This window comes from Lactuca sativa, chromosome 9, assembly GCF_002870075.4.
Source record: "Lactuca sativa cultivar Salinas chromosome 9, Lsat_Salinas_v11, whole genome shotgun sequence".
Classification (NCBI taxonomy): Eukaryota; Viridiplantae; Streptophyta; class Magnoliopsida; order Asterales; family Asteraceae; genus Lactuca; species Lactuca sativa.
In genome coordinates, this window is record NC_056631.2 from 214,738,311 (window position 1) to 214,757,849 (window position 19,539).

The 19,539-nt window shown below is 37.0% G+C and overlaps 3 protein-coding genes across 4 annotated transcripts; 2 read left to right on the plus strand and 1 right to left on the minus strand.

Moving 5' to 3' along the window:
• Nucleotides 1-4,315: 4,315 nt before the first annotated feature.
• On the plus strand, nt 4,316-6,524 carry LOC111899004 (uncharacterized). Its single transcript, XM_023894880.3, has 6 exons — nt 4,316-4,703; nt 4,784-4,995; nt 5,056-5,373; nt 5,442-5,516; nt 5,620-5,694; nt 5,848-6,524. Exons 1-6 carry the CDS (start codon nt 4,493-4,495, stop codon nt 6,400-6,402), a joined length of 1,446 nt encoding a protein of 481 aa, XP_023750648.1. The 5' UTR covers nt 4,316-4,492; the 3' UTR covers nt 6,403-6,524.
• A 4,367-nt stretch (nt 6,525-10,891) lies between these two features.
• LOC111899076 (putative clathrin assembly protein At1g03050) lies at nt 10,892-12,865 on the plus strand. 2 transcript variants are annotated; one of them, XM_023894963.3, is made up of 3 exons: nt 10,892-11,304; nt 11,382-12,157; nt 12,379-12,865. In XM_023894963.3, the coding sequence occupies exons 2-3, from the start codon at nt 11,401-11,403 to the stop codon at nt 12,705-12,707; spliced, it is 1,086 nt and encodes a 361-aa protein (XP_023750731.1). In that variant the 5' UTR covers nt 10,892-11,304; nt 11,382-11,400; the 3' UTR covers nt 12,708-12,865. The 2 variants fall into 2 exon arrangements, with proteins under 2 accessions (XP_023750731.1, XP_042754090.1); XM_042898156.2 differs by having other exon boundaries at nt 10,892-12,157.
• A 1,751-nt stretch (nt 12,866-14,616) lies between these two features.
• LOC111899003 (phosphatidylserine decarboxylase proenzyme 2) lies at nt 14,617-19,316 on the minus strand. Its single transcript, XM_023894879.3, has 21 exons — nt 18,892-19,316; nt 18,711-18,790; nt 18,538-18,562; nt 18,165-18,224; nt 17,867-17,935; nt 17,627-17,719; nt 17,479-17,529; nt 17,315-17,398; nt 17,141-17,232; nt 16,894-17,049; nt 16,716-16,800; nt 16,512-16,623; nt 16,340-16,440; nt 16,215-16,262; nt 15,828-15,974; nt 15,560-15,655; nt 15,368-15,442; nt 15,196-15,288; nt 15,030-15,116; nt 14,885-14,935; nt 14,617-14,796 (listed from the first exon to the last, which is right to left on the minus strand). The coding sequence occupies exons 1-21, from the start codon at nt 19,126-19,128 to the stop codon at nt 14,641-14,643; spliced, it is 1,998 nt and encodes a 665-aa protein (XP_023750647.1). The 5' UTR covers nt 19,129-19,316; the 3' UTR covers nt 14,617-14,640.
• Between the last annotated feature and the right edge of the window lie 223 nt (nt 19,317-19,539).

Here is a 19,539-nt window from a genome sequence, read left to right on the forward strand (position 1 = left end):
ATAATAAAGTCAGAGTACAATCCCAGAACATCTCATAATGCGGAAAACCAATGTGTGTGTGTATGATGTGCCGTTACCGCACCAGCTCCTTCCCCTTCGCTGAAGAGGTACCTGAAACCAAAATTGAAAACTGTAAGCACGAAGCTTAGTGAGTTCCCCCATCGTACCACATACGATACAATCATATCACATACATACTGCCAGACAATTATGGGGTGCCCGACCTACCCGGTACGGTCATTCTGGGGTGCCGACCTACCCGTACGGTCATTCTGGGGTGCCGTCCTACCCGTGTCTAGCCATTATGGGGCAATGATCTACCCATGTCGAGCCATTATGGGGTGCTGACTACCCTTCGGTCCTAACAACCGAACCTCGGGGACTATTTCACCCCCTACCACATATAACATAACATAAACATATTATCAGACATATCTGGGGTGCTGAACTACCCTTCGGTCCTAACAACCGAACTCGGGGACTGGTCCCCTCCTACTACCTCTATCGCATATAACATAACAAGCCAGCATGCATACATATCATCACATACTGTCAGACGTATCTGGGGTGTCTGACTACCCTTCGGTCCTAACAACCGAACTCTACTACTATCACATACAACATATCATGCTAGCATATAACATATCAGGTAGTAGAAAACCTAGATGATATCACAAAGACAATCATCTATCATACGTCTCCTACTGGTGGGCCGACATTGTGGCCTTAGACCCACCGCTACTGGAAGGTAACTCACCTCGTAGTAGCTGCTGAATTATGCGGGAATTCTCCGACTGCTGCTGCTACTGCTTCGGAAATCCTCTGGCTAAAATTCCCACAAAAAACTTAGTCAGAAACTGACATCTACTCTTAGGGTAAAATGACCATTTTACCCCCTGACCAAGTCAAAGTCAAAGTCAACCTCTAGTTGACCTGACTCGCCGAGTTGGCGAGTCCCTATCCTTCCATTAGACCTCATATCCGTCTCTACTCATCGAGTTAGGCGATGACTCGACGAGTTTTCCTTCTAAATGAACACCGACTGAATCCTCATCCAACTCGCCGAGTTGTATGAACAACTCGTCGAGTTCATCATCAACTGATACTCATGTCCTGCCCTTCACTCGCTGAGTTATATGAACAACTCGTCGAGTTTCTCTTCATACGATGGGCACGTTCTGTCCTCAACTCGCTGAGTTGATGAAAAACTCGTCGAGTTCTATGAAGATTGCCTTGGACTCTCCGAGTCCATTCATGCACTCGCCGAGTACCATGAATTTCCAGAACATTTTGCTTAGTTCAGAACGTTGGGTCACTCCCCGGGACTCCCTAAAACCTTTCCACACTCATCTGGTCCTTTTGACCCACACTGATATGGGACAGAACCCTTGGACCCGCTGAGTCCAGGAAAGGACTCGCCGAGTCGGTCACATCCCCTCCTTAACACTTCGATTTCTGATGTACAACACTTGACCAAAAGACAGATTCAGACCCCTAAACTTGATCTAGCACGTAAAGTTACAAACTTTACGTGCATGCATGGGACTTTTGAGCTTAAAAGGCTCTAAAATGGTTCTTTTGTTGCATGGGGCCTTCCTTGAGTGCAAAAGCAACCCAAATATGTCTTGTGACTCCAAAAATGACATGATCCAGAAGCTCAAACCCCTAACCATGTTTGCAAACATGGTAGGCCACCAAAAATGGCTTATAAAAGCCCTAAATCACCCCAAAGAGGGATCTAACAAATGAATGAGCAAGGTTCAAACTGTATACCTTCTGCAGACTGCAAATGGTGAACCAAACTCGAATTCTTCAGTCTCCTCTTGATCCTTCTATGCTCTTCCTTCTTCCTTGAGGTCAAAACTCACAAGAATCACTCAAAAGCCTTTGATTTTCTAAAAAACGGCTAGGTTTGCTATGAGAAGTGTTTGGGAGCATAAAGGGGGAATGGAGGCTGCATAAGGTCGTTTAAGTAGGGTGCAAACCCCTGGATTAGGGTTTTTGTCCAAACAACAGCTACTTGCCGAGTCCGGGACCCGACTCGCCGAGTCCGCAACTTAAACTTTACGCCTCATCCTGCTTCTACTCGGCGAGTCAGTCCTTCGACTCGCCGAGTCAAAGGCTAAAAATGCAAAAATAAATGAAGATTTAATAACAGAATACATACCAAGAACCAGGTGCTACAGTTTGCATCTGGACCCGTTACGCCCGGCGTACCCAGGCGAGTCCGCGTCCAAATTAAGCGCATGAGTACGTGCAACGTACTCCCCAGTACGCCCAACATACTCATTTGCTACAAGAACTCTCTCAAGGGACCAATCTTGACAACTTGACAAAATGGAAGGGCTAAATAGCTTTACCTAAATCCCGGGATGTTACAATTCTCCCCCACTAGAACCAGACTTCGCCCTCGAAGTCTCATGCCGAAAACAACTTCGGATGCTGCTCCCGCATCTCTGACTCCGTCTCCCAAGTCAGCTCGGACCCCTTCCGATACTGCCACTGGACCTGAACCAGAGGCACCTCCTTGTTCCTCAGAACCTTGACCTTCCGATCCAAGATCGCGATCGGTCTCTCAACATAATTCAGCCTTGCGTCCACCTGGATATCCTCCAACGACACCACTGCCGACTCGTCGGCTATACACGTCCTCAGCTAAGACTGTTGGATATAGTGTCTAAGTCCATAACTATATTTGGTATGTACTTGACCCGACCCAGCATGGTCCATTTGGGTTGCATGACATCATGCACTTGGATAGAGTAAATGAGAGAAATAAGACACTTATGGTTTATTAATATATTATAAGTTCTAATATATTAATAATAAGAATAATAATATTTAGTTAGTATTGATCAATAATTAATTTAGAATTAATTATGTGATCAAAAGAAGACTAATTAAATATATGGGTTGATTGTGTCAATCATCCATAACTTATATAGTGGGCCAAGGCTCCATGGATTATCAAGTTGGGTTAAACCCATAAGATGCTCCATGGATGCTCCATGGGGTTTACATAACCCATGGATCATGGAAATGAAAGGTCATGACAATTACGGTTTACATGGTGTAACCCTAATTGTAACATACTATATAAAGAAGCTATTATTCATCATTTTCGGCCACTAGAGTGAATCAAAGAGGGCTAACTAAAAATCCAAGTGTTCTTATTCTCTTAGAGTTTATTCCAAGTGTACTTGGTGTTGTGTGAAGCATTTGAGGCATCACATTTGAGGTGTTAGGCTCACAAGGTTTCAAAGGAATCCAAGCTACAAAGAGGTATGTAATTCTTACTAACTATTAGAATAAAAGATCCCCATGTATGCTAGATAGGATTATGAACCTTGGAAAATCATTTTGCATGTATCTTAGTCAAACATAGATCCAAGGTTTCTAGGGTTGCATGTATACCATAAGAGTGTTAGAATGCTAAAAAACCAACAGTGGTATCAGAGCCTAGGCTTGTTTGTTTGATACTTGATGCAAAATAGCTGAAAAACGATTTTTTTTTTGTTCACTGCATGTATGAACTCGCCGAGTTTATGGGGGGACTCGACGAGTCCATGAAGAAATGCATGCTACTCGTCGAGTTTGTTCATGTACTCGACGAGTAGAGGCTGCAGTGTCCGGATTTTCGAGTTATGCTGCTGGAAATGGACTAGAAACATTACCCTAAACTGTTTTGGTGTGAAGTTATGAATTATGAGATTATAGATAGTAGGGATAAGCCAGTTATTCCATCTTTGGAGTTTATTAGGGAATGCCTAATGAAAAAGAAGTCATAATACAAATGTTGATCGAATCAAATCAAGGTTTTGTTAGACCAACAACCTAGAGTTTGGTGGAACAAATCAAAGATGATGCTAATGGTTGCACTTGTAATTATAATGGTAATTGGAAATTTCACGTGAGTGGTGAATATCATGATCATTTCATGAACGATATGACTTGAAACTAGGGTTGTTCATTATTGACCATTTGGTTTGAATATTTTGATATTTGGATTGGTTTTGACAAAACCAAATTATCATTTTGGATTTCGGACTAGTTTTGGATTACCATATAACAATCTATTCTTAATTTATGAGACCGAAACCGATCGACAATCCCATAGACATCAATTCCAATTCCAAAATTGCAAGGACCGTTCCGATTCATAGGACGAGTATCTTGTTTTGATGATCACCCGTTAACTTGGGTTTTAATAATTTTACAAAATTTGTGAAACAAAATTTTATGTATATATTATATTTTAAATTAAATTTAACAGTTTTATAAATAAATAAATAAATTGTAACCCTTTTTGGGGGGTTTAACGGACTGCGCACATAAACCCTTTGATTCGTGAGGACAGCGTTCCCTCCCTTCTCCGCCTCCAACTCTTCCATTTTAGGGTTTCTGCTACCTTTTCACCACTCTCTCTGTCATCCTCAATTTTTTTACAAACAATCACACAGGAGAGAAAATCAAGGAAAAAAGCAGCAAAAGAATGTGGTATCTCTGTGTCTTTTACCACAGATTATTAGACTACAGGAAACCCGAATTCGAATCTCTAGCTGATCTCTTTGGTGCATTCGACGATGATCCAAGCAGTTCACATTCGCTTGAATGGAAGCTACCTCAGCATCACCATCCCGATTCTCCTTTCCACTTCGTTAATCTTCCTTCTGAGGATATCGCCCGCAACATCGCCAATCGAAGTTTGTCCTCTTCACTTTTCTACAAATTATCATTCATTTGTCTTTACCGAAGCTCTAATTTCAATTTGGATTATATGCAGGTATTCTTGTGAAAGGAGTTTATGAGATTTGGGGAGAGGGATCTTCATATGAAGAACTCAAAGAAGCAATAAACAGTTATCCAGAAGATCGAAAGCTACCATACCTAACTCCAGATAGCACTTTTAGGATCATAGTAGATAGCTTCGGAAAAGCCATAAGCTTCAAGGATCAAACATCTCGCATTCAGGGAATGTCCTACATCCCCTTTAAGGTAATCAATTTTTAATATCTTTCTTCTTCATATCAGAAACTGAAATGATCAAATTTCCAGGGTCGAGTTGATTTACGTAACCCAGAGCATAAATTTTGGCTAATTGAAACCGATGATTACGAATCCAACAATGGGCTTCCACCAATTGTTGACAAAAGAATCTTTTTTGGGCGAGAAGTTGGTGCTGCTGATAGGAAGCTTTTGCCCACATATCAGTTGAAAAGCCGTACTTATCTTGGGCCCACTGCCATGGATGCTGAAGTAGCTTTTTTGATGGCTAATCAAGCACAAGCCATGCCTGGGAAGCTTGTTTATGATCCTTTTGTTGGTACTGGAAGTATTCTTGTTGCTGCAGCTCATTTTGGAGCCATGACAATGGTGTGTGAATTTTGATCGAAACTTTTTGCATTGAAAATGTTTTTTTTTTTCTAATTTAAAATATTCAGGGAGCAGATATTGATATTCGGGTCGTGCGTGATGGGCGTGGCCCAGATTGCAATGTCTGGAGTAACTTTAAACAGGTAAATTTAAATTTCTTAACTTATATAATTTTTCTTTATTACCAATTAAAAAAAATATAATGTTTAACAATTTTGAATTTGGTGATGATATTTGATTTAACAGTATGGATTGCAAATGCCAGTTTCGCTGTTGAGAGCAGATAATAACCTTCCTCCTTGGCGACCTGGGTTAAAAGAGGTAACAATAACAATGTCTTTTATTACAGAAATGCCATCAGCTCTTTTTTTTTTTTTTTTTTTTTTTGGTTTTATAAATGTCCTATATCATATATATGGTTGCGAAAATGATATTATAAAAATGTCATAATCATTCAATCCTTTCTTCCATTAGATCTTTGATGCGATAATCTGCGATCCACCATACGGGGTCCGGGCGGGCGGCAGAAAATCCGGTGGCCGGAAGCTTCTAAAAGGGACGGTGGACCCCTACACCGTACCGGACAACTTAAGATCCGGCCACATCCCATCAACCGCCGCCTACAGCTTAGCGGAATGTGTCCACGACCTCCTTGACCTAGCGGCGAAAATGCTCGTGACAGGTGGCAGGCTCGTGTACTTCTATCCAGTTCTAAGAGACAACAATGATACCTTGGATGTTGATTTCCCAAAACACCCTTGCTTTAAGTTGGTTGCAAGCTGTGAACAGATTTTGAGTTATCGGTATAGCAGGGTATTATTGACAATGGTGAAGATTGGAGCGTATACGGATGAGATTGAAGAGGCTGCGAGGGTGCAGCATTTGGAGTTTAGGGAGAATCATGTGAAGTGGATGGAGGAAGGGAATCTTCACTCTGCGGTTTTTGATCCGGATTTTGTGGGATTTGATGAGGTGGATAGTAAAAGTGGGAAGGATCCTAAGAAGAAATATAGGGGGAAATATGTGTAGGATTATGAGGTGATGTTCGTTTGTAACTTTTGTTATTTTGTTAGGTTGTTATGTTATTTGTAGCTATGCATAAGTTTTGGATATTATTATTTTACGAAATTGTTGCCATAAAATTTTGGCTATTTTTGTGGTTTGTCCGATGTGAATTAAAATGGTTCATGAAAGCCAACGAAGTTTGACAATTTTTTTATATGTACAATTTTAACATGCTCACAATAGAAAAAATTGTCCGAGATTAATGGTTTTAGTGAAATTTTTAATGTCAATGCTTAATACAAAATTTTTACTAAAACCATATAATTTTGACAATTTTTCTCTATTGTGGCAATTCTAACAGTAACATAGAAGTGAAACAAAGAAAAATGTCAGGTGACCCAATTATTGGTAAAAATAATCATTTACCTATGTCTAGTGATCCAGCTTGAAAGTTAAATCGGATGCACACTTGATTGGTGTATAGTTGACCGTTTGACCGGTAAATACATTGCAATTTGTTTAGAAAAGATTATGAAAATAAATGATATGAGGTACTTATAGAGTTACTTTTGTGTATCAAAGTCCAATTTTGAGACTCAATGCGATGTTTGATTTTGTTATATTTAAGAACATATAAGCCACAACTAATATCATGCTTAGTTCTCACTTTTGATTTGTATGGGCTTCCATAGTAAGTAAAAGAAAAGCAATCCGTAAGGTACATGTTAGAAAACGTAAGGTACATTTTAGAAAACAAAAGGTACAAAATTAGGTAGCATAGGAGTTTAACATTTAATAAAACCGTCTGAAATGGTTATCACGAGAGGTTTCGTGGTCTACGTAGTCACTAATCACGGATGTAAACACCATCCCATATTAGTGGTGGAACATTTTCGTGCTCATTTATAGTGAGGAGAACAAACCACCACACCCAATCATTTTCTCTCTTTATATTTCTCTCTATCTTTCTACCTCTCTCTACATTTTTATAATAAAAAAGTAAAAGGGATATAGTGGTAGATATCCCAACCTTTTAGTGGTCGAATGTGGTGATGAGTTGGCACGCACCCATATAGTGGTCCACCACTATAATAGTTAGTGGTGGGTATTATGGATGACTTAAGGTCATATGTAATGCTTCTCACGGACCACAAACCACCTAGCCATCACGAACCAACTGTGGTATACCCATCATGACTAAGGAGAGATGAACGAAGAGAAAGAGAGAAGGGGAAGAAGCAGAAGGCTGAGAGATACCCGTTCTCTCGTTGGTCGTTGTCTTGCGTCCTCCCTGCCACGAACCACAACGAAAACGCCCGACCACGATAGGTTGGGTTGTTGTGCACAGACAACGCTTGTGGCCATGTAGACCATGAACCTCTTCGCCGTCGGTATACCAGAAACTCTAATAATAATCAAAAGGATGCAGCTGTTGGATAAGGTATCTAAGTCCATAACTATAATTTGTATGTATTTGACCCAAGAGTTGTATGATCCATTTTGGATTGCATTTACCAGAATAATCTGATAGGATGAATATCTGAGGGAAATGTTATTTATGATTTATTAATATATTACAAGTATAATATATTAATATGAAATCATATTATTTAACGGTGACTGATTATGTAAATCAAAGATATATATATATATATATATATATATATATATATATATATATATATATATATATAGAGAGAGAGAGAGAGAGAGAGAGTAAGGTTCAAATGTTTTCATTATCTATTGTGTGCCTGTATGATTGATTCTGGACCAATCATTCTAGTTATTTTAAGAAATTAATTAATGCCTATTAAATGTTGAAGATGTAATTAATACCTATTATGTCTTCAACATGTAATATGTATTAATTACTTTCTTAAAATAACTAAAATGATTGGTCCAGAATCAGTCATACATGCACACAATAGATAGTGAAAACAAAATAACCTAACCATATATATATATATATATATATATATATATATATATATATATATATATATATATATATATAGTTTGGGCTATTGATCCATGATGGGCTAAGTTTATGTAAATTCCATGAAGTGTTTGCCCACATAAGATATGGATCATGACCCAAAGTGTATGGATTAGGGTTTACCCACGACTCTTGGATTCCTACACTATATATATGATCCCATATGACCTAAGATCGGTACCATTATGGTCTTAGAGTTCATAGAGTCGATTTTGAGTCCTAGGTAATCTCTCTCAAGTTCTCCAAATTGTTGGTGGTGTTTTGTGAACCATTTGTGGCATCACACTTGGGGTGCTAAGTTTCTTAAAGGCCAAACACATCAAGTTACAACAAGAGGTCATTCTATAACTAGTTTTATAATTCATATGTCATGTTGTATGCTAGATTAGGCTTCATGCTTTAGAAAAAATTGTTTACATCTATAACTAGAGAAAATTTAGATCCAAAACATCTAGGTTTGTATGTGCATCTTAACGTTGTTATAGTGCTCAAAACCCTTCAGCAGTAGCACTCTCATTGTCCAACTACATCCGCCTCAAGAAAGAAAGAAATCATTTCTTTCAAAAAATTTATGTAGGGACCGACTGTCATATAATGGGGGCCACAATGTTTAACAAAAAAAAAAGAGAAAAATTATATATATACATCTGGTGAGGCCCACATCCAAGTAGGACCATACACCCCACTTCATATACATTAGGCATGTTCGACAAAACCAACTGGTAGCGGGTAGCTTGTAGCTTGTAGCGTTTTGTTAAACGTTACATAAAATAACATTTAGATTTGGAGCGTTTTGTTTCAACTAAACGCTAGAAGCTTGTAGTGTCAAACGAGGCTTTTCTGTTAAAAACAGGGAGTGTTGTCAAACGCTAGAGCGCTCCAAAACGCTACATGCCGAACTCGCCCATTGGATCCTCCACTGCCTATGTCCACGATGAGATTTGAAGTCTCGACCTCAAGGAATGAGGGTATCATCAAATAATAAAATCACACAACGTTTCAAAAGAAAAAAAAATTGCTCACAATCCAACCCCTCATTATTTCATGATCAAACATTATACAAATGTAAAATAGTGACTGTGTAAAGGTAAGGGTAGGGGTGGCAATTGATGACACGACACGATAAAAATACACGACACGAAACGAAATTGAAATTCGTGTTCGTGTCAGGTGTAAAAAACACGACGTCGTGTCGTGTCGTGTTCGTGTTCAAAATTTGACACGAAATTGACACGATTTAACATTTTTTGTCGTGTTTGTCGTGTTTTTCGTGTTATGTATGAGTAAATATTAATTAAATACATATAATTTTTATTTCATGTTAGTTAAAAAACACGAGATCGTGTCGTGTCGTGTTCATGTTACATTAAACCTTGTCGTGTCGTGTCAGACAAAAACACGATACGATAGCCCGATTTGCCACCCCTAGTAAAAATGCTAATCGCACAAACTTGAGGATTCTTTGGGAGACCCTGAACAACGGCAATGGCAAACTTACTTTTTAGGAAGTTTTAGATACATGTTTGAAAAATAGATTGTATTCATTGTCAAAGTAAATGAGGTTTAAGAAAAATAATGGAAGTTGGTGACTTTGTCGAGTTTTTCTCGGGATGAGAAAAAGATAAGTTGGGATATTTGATAGTATCATTTTAGTTTACCTAATATGTGGTGTAATTCATTTAAATTATTAGGCTACCCGGAGTGGAGGGAGCTCCACACGTGAGATGCTTACGTAGAGCCTCTCTCCACACGTGAACACCGTCCCCACCCCGGTGGGTTGGGCTTTGCGTTTTCACGGAGACGAGAAAAGACGGAGGAAGTGATTGGTTGATGCTTTTTTGACCGTTAATTTCGTTGGTTTTTCTTTTTAATACAACGAGTTAGAAGAAAAAAAATAAGAAGAAAATGATGGACCCGTTTTACAGAAGTCGGGTGAAGAAGAAAAACCGGTGGACATTTTATATGATTTAATTCAACTTACATATTTGGTCCCTGAGATTCTGTCATTTAATCCTGTTATACTCTTTCACTTTTATTGTGAATTATGTTAAACCCTTAACTATATATAATTAATTATATTTATTTAATTTTAAAAATTAATAAGATGCTTATTTGATTTTTTTAATTAGTAAAATGATTACTTAAGTTTATAATAATGTTTTTTTTACTTAATCTAATGTTTTAAAATAAAAAAAATGAATATTGTTAGTGGTGACAATTTCCTAGGTGTATTGGGTTGGTGGTGGAGGTGATGTGGCGCAGAGCTGACACCACTTTTTCGGTGGGTTGGTGATGACCAACCCCCGTAGCCTTATTTGTTAACTCGAGAATAAACATACTTTGATAGATGGATTTATGTGCACGTAACAAAATATGGAAGAAACAAACGAAAACCATGCACCAAATGATCATGCGAAGCCCATTAATTTATATGTTAATTAATGAGCGGGATCATCTAACAAAATTAAATCTAAAATTTAAAGCAAACTTTCAGTATATACTATTAACGGAAGTTTCGGAAGAAGGAATCAAGTAATAAGGGTTGACAATGATATAAGAAAGATGAAGAATGTAAAATAACTTTGTGTTTGTGTAAAATTGCGTATTTCTATATATAGAAAGAGAGAGAAAGATGCGAAGAAGGAGATGCCACTTGGGTCCTTAACTTCCACTATATTTCCCCATTCAATTGCTAAAATGTTGAAAGATGTATGGCATCTAATCACCAAAACCCGAATCAATTAAGGGGAAAATAGTGTAGGAAAAGAGTGAAAGAAAGAAAAAAGACATAAGAAAGAAAGGGAGAAAGAAGGCATAAAACAATCTCCACACAACAAATCTTCTTTTCCTTTCTTATTCTCCCATGCTGCTGACAACAAGAAAGTCAAAAACTTGACCCCTTCTTCATTCTTGGGTCAAAATTGCAAAAGGTAAAAAAAGCATGTATTCTGTGTGCATTGCCATTGATGATGATCATCTTGTTGATAACTTAATTTTCAAATTTCAGGTTAATTAATCAGAAATCGATGGGTAGATTCGGTAAAGCAATCAAAGCAGTGAAGGATCAAACCAGTATCCGGCTAGCCAAACACGGTCACAAAGCGTCATTAGCCGATCTCGATGTCGCAATTCTCAAGGCCACATCGCACGACGAAAACCCCCCCGACGAGCATCTCATGGTCGAAATCTTAACCCTAACAACCGATTCGCCTCTCTACGTCGCATCATGCGTCAACACCATATCTCGTCGTCTCAGCAAAACCAGAAACTGGATCGTGGCTTTAAAAACGCTAATGTTGGTTCAACGACTCCTCCACGACGGTGGTCCGGCGTACGAGCAGGAGGTGTTCTTCGCGACACGGCGGGGGACTCGGCTATTGAACATGTCGGATTTTAGGGATGCTCTGAAATCGAGTACGTGGGATTACGCGGCGTTTGTTCGAGCGTATGCTTTGTTTTTGGATGAACAACTGGAGTATAAGATGGAAGGGAAGAAAGGAATACGTGAATTCTCGCAAGATCTTGAGCAACATGAGTTTATGATTCAAGGGAGGAAAGGAAAGCATGGATCGCGATCGCATGATCTGGATCAGCAAATTGAGTTTGAGATGCAAGGGAGGATCGGAAGACATGGTTCGTGTTCGTATGTGCAAGAGGGAGGAGAGCTTACGTTATCTGCAGCTGTGACTGTACCTGTTCGTGAAATGACCATGGATCAGCTCTTTGCTCGGGTTAATCATTTGATGCAATTACTTGACCGCTTTCTCGCTTGCCGCCCTGCAGGTTATATTTTCCCGCCCATTTCTCACTTAAGAAACAAAAAAGACATACATGCCCTTTTATCATTATCATAAAAAGCTGAAATTTTTTGTCTTAACAAAGAATCGCCTTAATGAGATTATCTAGTCTCGTATTGTCCTGTGTAACAAATGCAACCTCATTGATTTCTTTCTTCTTAATATCATTCCAACCGGTTGGATAACTTATATTTTCTTGGCCGATAGGTGGAGCAAGGATTCAAAGGTTGGTGCTTCTAGCTCTATACCCGGTTCTAATACAAAGCTTCCAACTTTATAAAGACATTGTAGAAATCATGGGTGTCTTGAAAGACAAATTCGAGATCGATGATCTCAATGTGTCACATTCCGTGAAGGTCTACGGTATTTTCCGACGAGTGTCAAAACAATACGAGGAACTCGACATGTTTTATTATTGGTGCAAAACTGCTAGCAACGCAAAGAATGCCGAGTATCCAGAAGTCGACAAGATTTCACAAAAGGATTTAGACGCCATGGATGAACGTGTGAAAGAGAAATCAGGAGTGACAAACTAAATCGTTGTGTTAGACCTAGAAGGGGCAGTTTTGGTATTTCACACAAGTTAGTTGTTGTATATATATCGACCGAGTAATGTAATAGGTAGACTTATATTGATTTTCAAATTTTAATCACCAAAGTTATCAAGTAAGGCATGAGTTGGTCTACCTCAATATAGATCGTTATCATGTTTTTTTAACTTGGTTTTGTTAGTTTTTTAGCAAGACTAACAAACATTTTGGGGTATTTTCAATGATTATTCGATAAATATGGCAAAATATTTGAACAAATGGTAATTTGGGTTTTCTTCATAAACATTCTAAGGTTGGACGGTGCACCACTCATCGCATACCGCGGTAAGCTGCGGTATGCGGTAAAAATCGTACCGAGGGTAAAAAAAACTACGGCATGGAAGATGTGGGTTATGGTTTTGCCGCATGTGAAACGTTGGAAATAATTGTTGGCTATTTTCTTTTTTATTTAGTTTTTAATTTCCCTATAAATTAAATTTCAATTCTTAATTTTAAATCACCAACAAGAACAAAATTCTCTCTATAATTTTCAAAAACTAAATTTTAAAGTGTCTTCTTCTTCCTCCACTTCGTCCTATACGTTGACATTTCGGGAAGCGGGGTTTATCAGTGACGTCATGCGCACAACACTTGCTTATTTGGAAGGAAATGAAGGCGAAAGTTCGCGTCCAAAAACAAGAAATCCTCCTCTACGGAGGGGTCGTGAAGCTGGGCACAACCAACTGGTGAACGACTACATTTCTGATGATGCAGTGTTCGCGGAAAAATTCAGGCGTCGATTCTGGATGCACAAGGTACTATTTTTACGCATGGTTGATATACAAAATCGTTTTCCATATTTTCAGCAGCGGGTTGATGGAAGAAGTAAAAAAAAGTTTTTCCACAATCCAAAAATATACAACTGCAATTCGTCAACTAGCATTCGGCATGAGACCAGACTCATGAGATTAGTATCTGAGGATGTCAGAGCGCATGACATGGGATTGTCTATACAAGTTTGCTACACTTGTGATTATCCTTTATCGTAGTCGCTATTTGCGTAAGCCTACAATTAGCGACATCCATCAATTATATACAACACATGGAAACAAGCATAAATTCCTTGGAATGTTTGGTAGTGTTGATTGTATGCATTGGGGGTGGGCAATCTGCCCTAATGTATGGCATGCTCAGTTTACGCGGGGTGATTAAAAGTAGCCCACAATAATTTTAAAAACAGTGACGTCGTATGACCTTTGGATTTGGCATGTATTTTTTGGTTCATTGGGCGTCAACAACATCATTGTTCTAGACCAATCGCCGATATTCAACGACATCTACCTTGACAAATCGTATGATGTATCGTTTGTAGCAAATGGGACGTCATACAAGCGTGGGTATTACCTTACTGATGAAATATATCCCGAATTAGCAGTATTTGTGAAATCGTTCATATGTCCGAATAATGAAAAACAATTAAAGTTTAATATAAGCTAAAAAAAATTAAAGTTTAAGGCGACACAAAAATCTGCTAGGAAGGGTATCGAGCATGTATTTGGTGTCCTAAAGCGGCGTTGGCAGATACTCTCTGTACCGGCACGATCTATGGAGCGCAAACGAATAAGTAGCTTAATGTACGCATGTATCATATTGCATAATATGATTTTAGAAGATGAGGGGAGGTCAATTTTCCGCTACAACGAGAATGAGAATTTACATGTCGAAGGAGTTGGTATTGGTATGACACTCACCAACCTAATGAGCCTAATGATGATGATGATTTAGAGGACATTTACGTCTTTTATACAGACAAGAGATCAAGAACGAGGACAAAAAGTTGCAACTTTTTGTCTAAATGTTCACCAAACACAATGAAGTTGACAAAATATTTTGGGGAGCAAATGGTAATTTGGGATTCTCCATAAACACAAATTTTTTATCATGCAGTTTCAACATAAAATGAGGCGTTTGATGTTGACAATGGAAGTTGTGTGCGTTTCTTTACAGATACCCCCAATTGCATTCCAACTGAAACTAGGGTTTCAATTGATCTTGCACTATAAGCCAAAAGGTCCTCGTCTAAAGCTATTGAATCCTGAAAATTTTACTTTTTTTATAATATAATATACTCATAATACTTGATTAAAATTTATAACAAGTTATTATAAATTAGATGATCTAACCTTTTCAAAGACACAAATGACTGTGCTTCCACCAAATGAGAAATACCCAAACTGTATAAACATAAATAAACAGGAAGATGTATGAATCAAAAACCAAACAAGGGTAGAAACGGAAATTTACGTGTATAGTTGAATAAATTTGAACCTCGTCTCCTTTCTGGACATAATCTCCCGTTTTTTTAGTGAATGTTATACTACCCACCATTGTTGCTCCAATTGCCACAAATGCTACCTAAATTTAACTTTTCTATTAAGTCGTTTTTTTCTTCATTAAGTCAAGGAATAATCATAAAAGAAGTGAGATGACAAACCTTTCCAAAATCGGCAGTTGATATAATAGAAACAGCACGTTTGTTTTCTGTAAAGACATTGCAATACTTGCTATTTACAGCAATGGGGTTGACCTACAAATAGTAAAAATCAAAGATATATGAACAAGAAATAAAATTTAAAAAAAAAATAAATAAATGGATCTGTATATACCGTATATAAGCATCCAGGTATATCGACAATCTGCTCAATCTTTCCAGAAACTGGGAAATGGAAACGATGATAATCCTGCCAGAATTTGTACCACTTCAACTTTTTATTTATTTATTTATTTATTTATTATAAATGTTGTTATTTCTTGCATTTAACCCAAAAGAAAAAAGACAAAATAAAATGAAATATCACCTGTGGTGCGAGGCGAAATATCACCAAAGTTCCACCAGTGAAAGTATCTGAGAATGGTGAATTACCAAGGAGACCTCGGATGGAGAATTTTTTACCCTAAAATTTACAAAAAATCAAAATTGTATTGATTTTGCAAACATTCGTTACTTTTCTTTTTCAAAGACAGCGATAAATCCATTAGTGATGACAATCAATGTTTTACAAGAGTTATTATTCAATCAATGTATGAAATATTGAAATATAACAATGATTTCAAAATATGTAATACCTTGATCCAAAATCTGAGACTTTCTTCAGCTGTTTTAAATGCCATTAAACGACAATCAGCAGCACAAACTGCCACGTCATCACGTCCTACATAAGCAATTGGTCTTGCTCCAGGTTTCAACTCTCTTATGAAAAATTCATTAAATGTCTGCATAAATAAATTTGTTACTGAATTTACTCTTCCATGTTCATAAGTTCCCACATAGCATCCTGCTTTCATTTTTCCTATTCCACCATTGTACTTTGAAATATCTACCAATTAAAAAAAACTAGAAATACAAAGAAATGAAAGCATGATGCTATAATACAAAAATAAATGAAAATTTGAAAATACACTGCTATTTCTTTCATTTAGATCTTGTTTGAATAAAGTTTGAATTTGACTTACCTTAAAATGATCCAAAGGGTATTTAACTTCAGTCATATTGATTTGATCCTACAATATATACCCATAACATATAAAACTTAGTGCAACAAAAAAAAAAGGATGATTAATAAAGAGGATTATGTTACCTTGAAGAATTTAAGAAATGGTTGTATATCTTTTGCAGATTCAGCTGAATTCATTTTCTTGCCCTGTTTTTCTGATATGCTCTGCAATAATTCTTTTGCCCCTGAATCCCATTGGACATGCATTTAAAAACTTTATGAAATAAAGATTTATTATAAAAAGTAAATAAATTACCTTTGTCCATAATTCCAAGCCCTACTTTAGATTGATAAATAGCTCTCATTGATAATACAATCTTTCCATCAATTATTTCCTCTACAAGCCTCTTTTTCCTCCTGTCAAAAACCTAAGTGCCAATAACATATTTCTAGTTAAGAACTTAAAATACACACACACACACACTAGAGAGAGAGAGAGAGAGAGAGTGTGTGTGTGTACCACAATATGTGAAGCATTTGAACCAGAGTTCAAGCCAGCATCATAGGATGAGACATGGGCCCATTCAGAGAGTTTAAACATCCACCTTGAAAACAAGAATCATTAAAACATAAATAATTTATTACTTTTAAATATATAAACAAATTGATTGTAATTTGTAAAAGTAAAAGTATCTCACCCAAAGGAAGCTTGTTTATCTGTTAAGAATCCCCCAGTCATAACCTGGTTTCCAGTGCCTTCATCAAAACATAGTGACATATGAATCATGGAGTTCAGCTTATCAGAAACTTCTAGAAGCTCTCCACAAACAGGACAACGATTAATCAGAGGTTCCCTTCAAGATCAAATGTCAAAAAGTTACTCACAATTTATAAAATGTAAGGAAAACAAGCAAAAAAAAAGGATCATAATGTTATGTGACATACTTTTCTTGTTGCATGGCTAAAAGTATAGCCAGTTCATCCATGCTGACATCACCATCTCCATTTTCATCAGCTGCCTTAAACAGCTCCTCTTTCTGAAAGAAAAATAGTTGAACTACTCATTAACAAAAGACCCATTAACTGAAATGAATAGATTAACAAGATTTACATTCAAACCTTTTTTGCAGCCTGTTGATTGCCAAATGCATCTATTAATTCTGAGAATTCGGAGAAAGATAATTTCCCATCACCATTGTAATCCTATATTACAAAAAAGTTAAAGCTAAAATCTTGTAAAAGATAAAGATTCCATTTCTTTTTAAAGATGGTTTTAGACATACAACAATGGATAAGATACGTCTTGCAAAACTTTTCTCTGTTTCAGTTGGATCCTGCCAATAAAAAAACTAGATGTTATACACAAATTACTATGCATTAACAATAACAAAAACATTCTTACAGGATATGAAATATGTCACTGTAGCAAACCTCAATAGAACATGAAAGTGATATGTTGCCAACCACTACATTTGAAGATGATGGATCCATTACATCGAACACTTTTTTGTCAGAATCTGAATCCTGTAAAATATGAATGCAAAGTGAAGTTACTGTCCTCAGAATTAGTAATTAGTAAGCAGAAGTCACATATTTTTTTTTATTTATCTTGTCATACAAAATATGTATTCTTTGAACTCTCAAAATACACTTCTTCAAGAGAGAACTTACCCGAATAAGGAATTCAAAAAGATCTACCTCACAATGCCCAATGAGGTTGTTCTTGCGTAGTCTGTTGGTCTGCAACACAAAAAAGAAGATGATGAAGTTTAAACATTCAAGAAAAGTAGGTTACAGTAAGTAGATAAATCTGTATTATAGAATAGTTATGGTCCTACATATCAAAATCATATATAATATATGGTCCTACAACCATAGAAACTAGTAAATAAAAACAAAGAATCCATTTCATTGTAATCTTTTCATGTAAAGTAATTGATATATAGAATGAAGTTCAGTTGCTACAAACCTCAAAAACAGATATTTTTGCAACATGAGGCCCGTTCTTTTCCAAAAGAAACTTTATCTCCTGTAAAATACCAAATGTATTGTTACTGAATGCAGTGTGTCATAACCAATGGAACCAAATCATATTCTTTAAGTCCTTTGAATGGAGATGGAGAGAAACTTGAACATTTGATTATCACATGCTATAGCTTTAATGGAGATGAAGAACATTACACATGCAAATGAATCTTGTCAACTTGTTTGGGATATGATTCATAAGAACTATTAAACTTCAATGATTCATAAAGGGTTGATTCTTGATTGTGAAAGGAAGTCTTAACAAACTACAGTCATGTAATGATGATTCAAAGCTATACGTAAGAAAATTCACTCACAGAGTTCCATGTAGGCTTGTTGGTCCTGCACATTGTTTAAATATAAAAATAAGACGTTGAGCTGAACATTCCAGAAAATAAATCTAAAGTGTTTTACATTGGAATTGTGTGCAGAAACTTTGGTTTTATTAGCACGAAAACATAAAATTGGAAAGTTGTTAATGATGCTTAACTGGTCAGAAATTTCGGTGCGAAACGTCTGTTCTCCAATAGAAATACAAGCAAGCCACTTATCCTTAAATTTCATCTCCGCCTACAAAACAATTGAAACACAATTTCAGTCGAAAATTCGTATTGTGATTTATATAAACAACAAATTAGGCGCATAATCACAGTATACAATCAGAATCATACAGAAATAAGAGTGACCAAAGCGATGCCGGCAAAATCCTCCAAAGTGCTGAGTTTTGGGTGCTGAGAATGCGAACCGCGACTAGTTCGAACGGAACGATCACGATCACGATCACGATGTCGGTGAAGATGAAGCTTCGTCTTGATTCTCTCGCGGCGCGACGTGTGTGATTTTGAATTGGAACCACCGCCGTTTGTAGAGTCATCAGAGGAGCTTGATTTGGAACTTCCATGCCCCATATTTACTCAATCTCTCTAGAATGCCAAAATTCCGACGAGGAAAGTTCGGAAGAATAAATTGAGTAGAAGAAGGAATCACCGAATATGAAAAATTCCAAAGGAGAGGTTGATCATGGAAATTTGACTATTGTTGTCAATGGTGGCAGTTGATATGGACTTGGAATCGATTCAGACATGTTGCACCATGATGCATCGTCATCAGCGAAAAGGGTCATGGGAAGAATTATTCCTATATTTATTTTAAAATTCAATATATTTCATAATTGCTTTATGAAATAATCATTAAAATGACCACGTATATCTATATATAATATAATATTGCAATATAATAATATATTTCCATTGAGTAAATTACACGAATGGTCCCTATGGTTTAGGGTAATTTACATATTTGGTCCCTAACTTATTTTT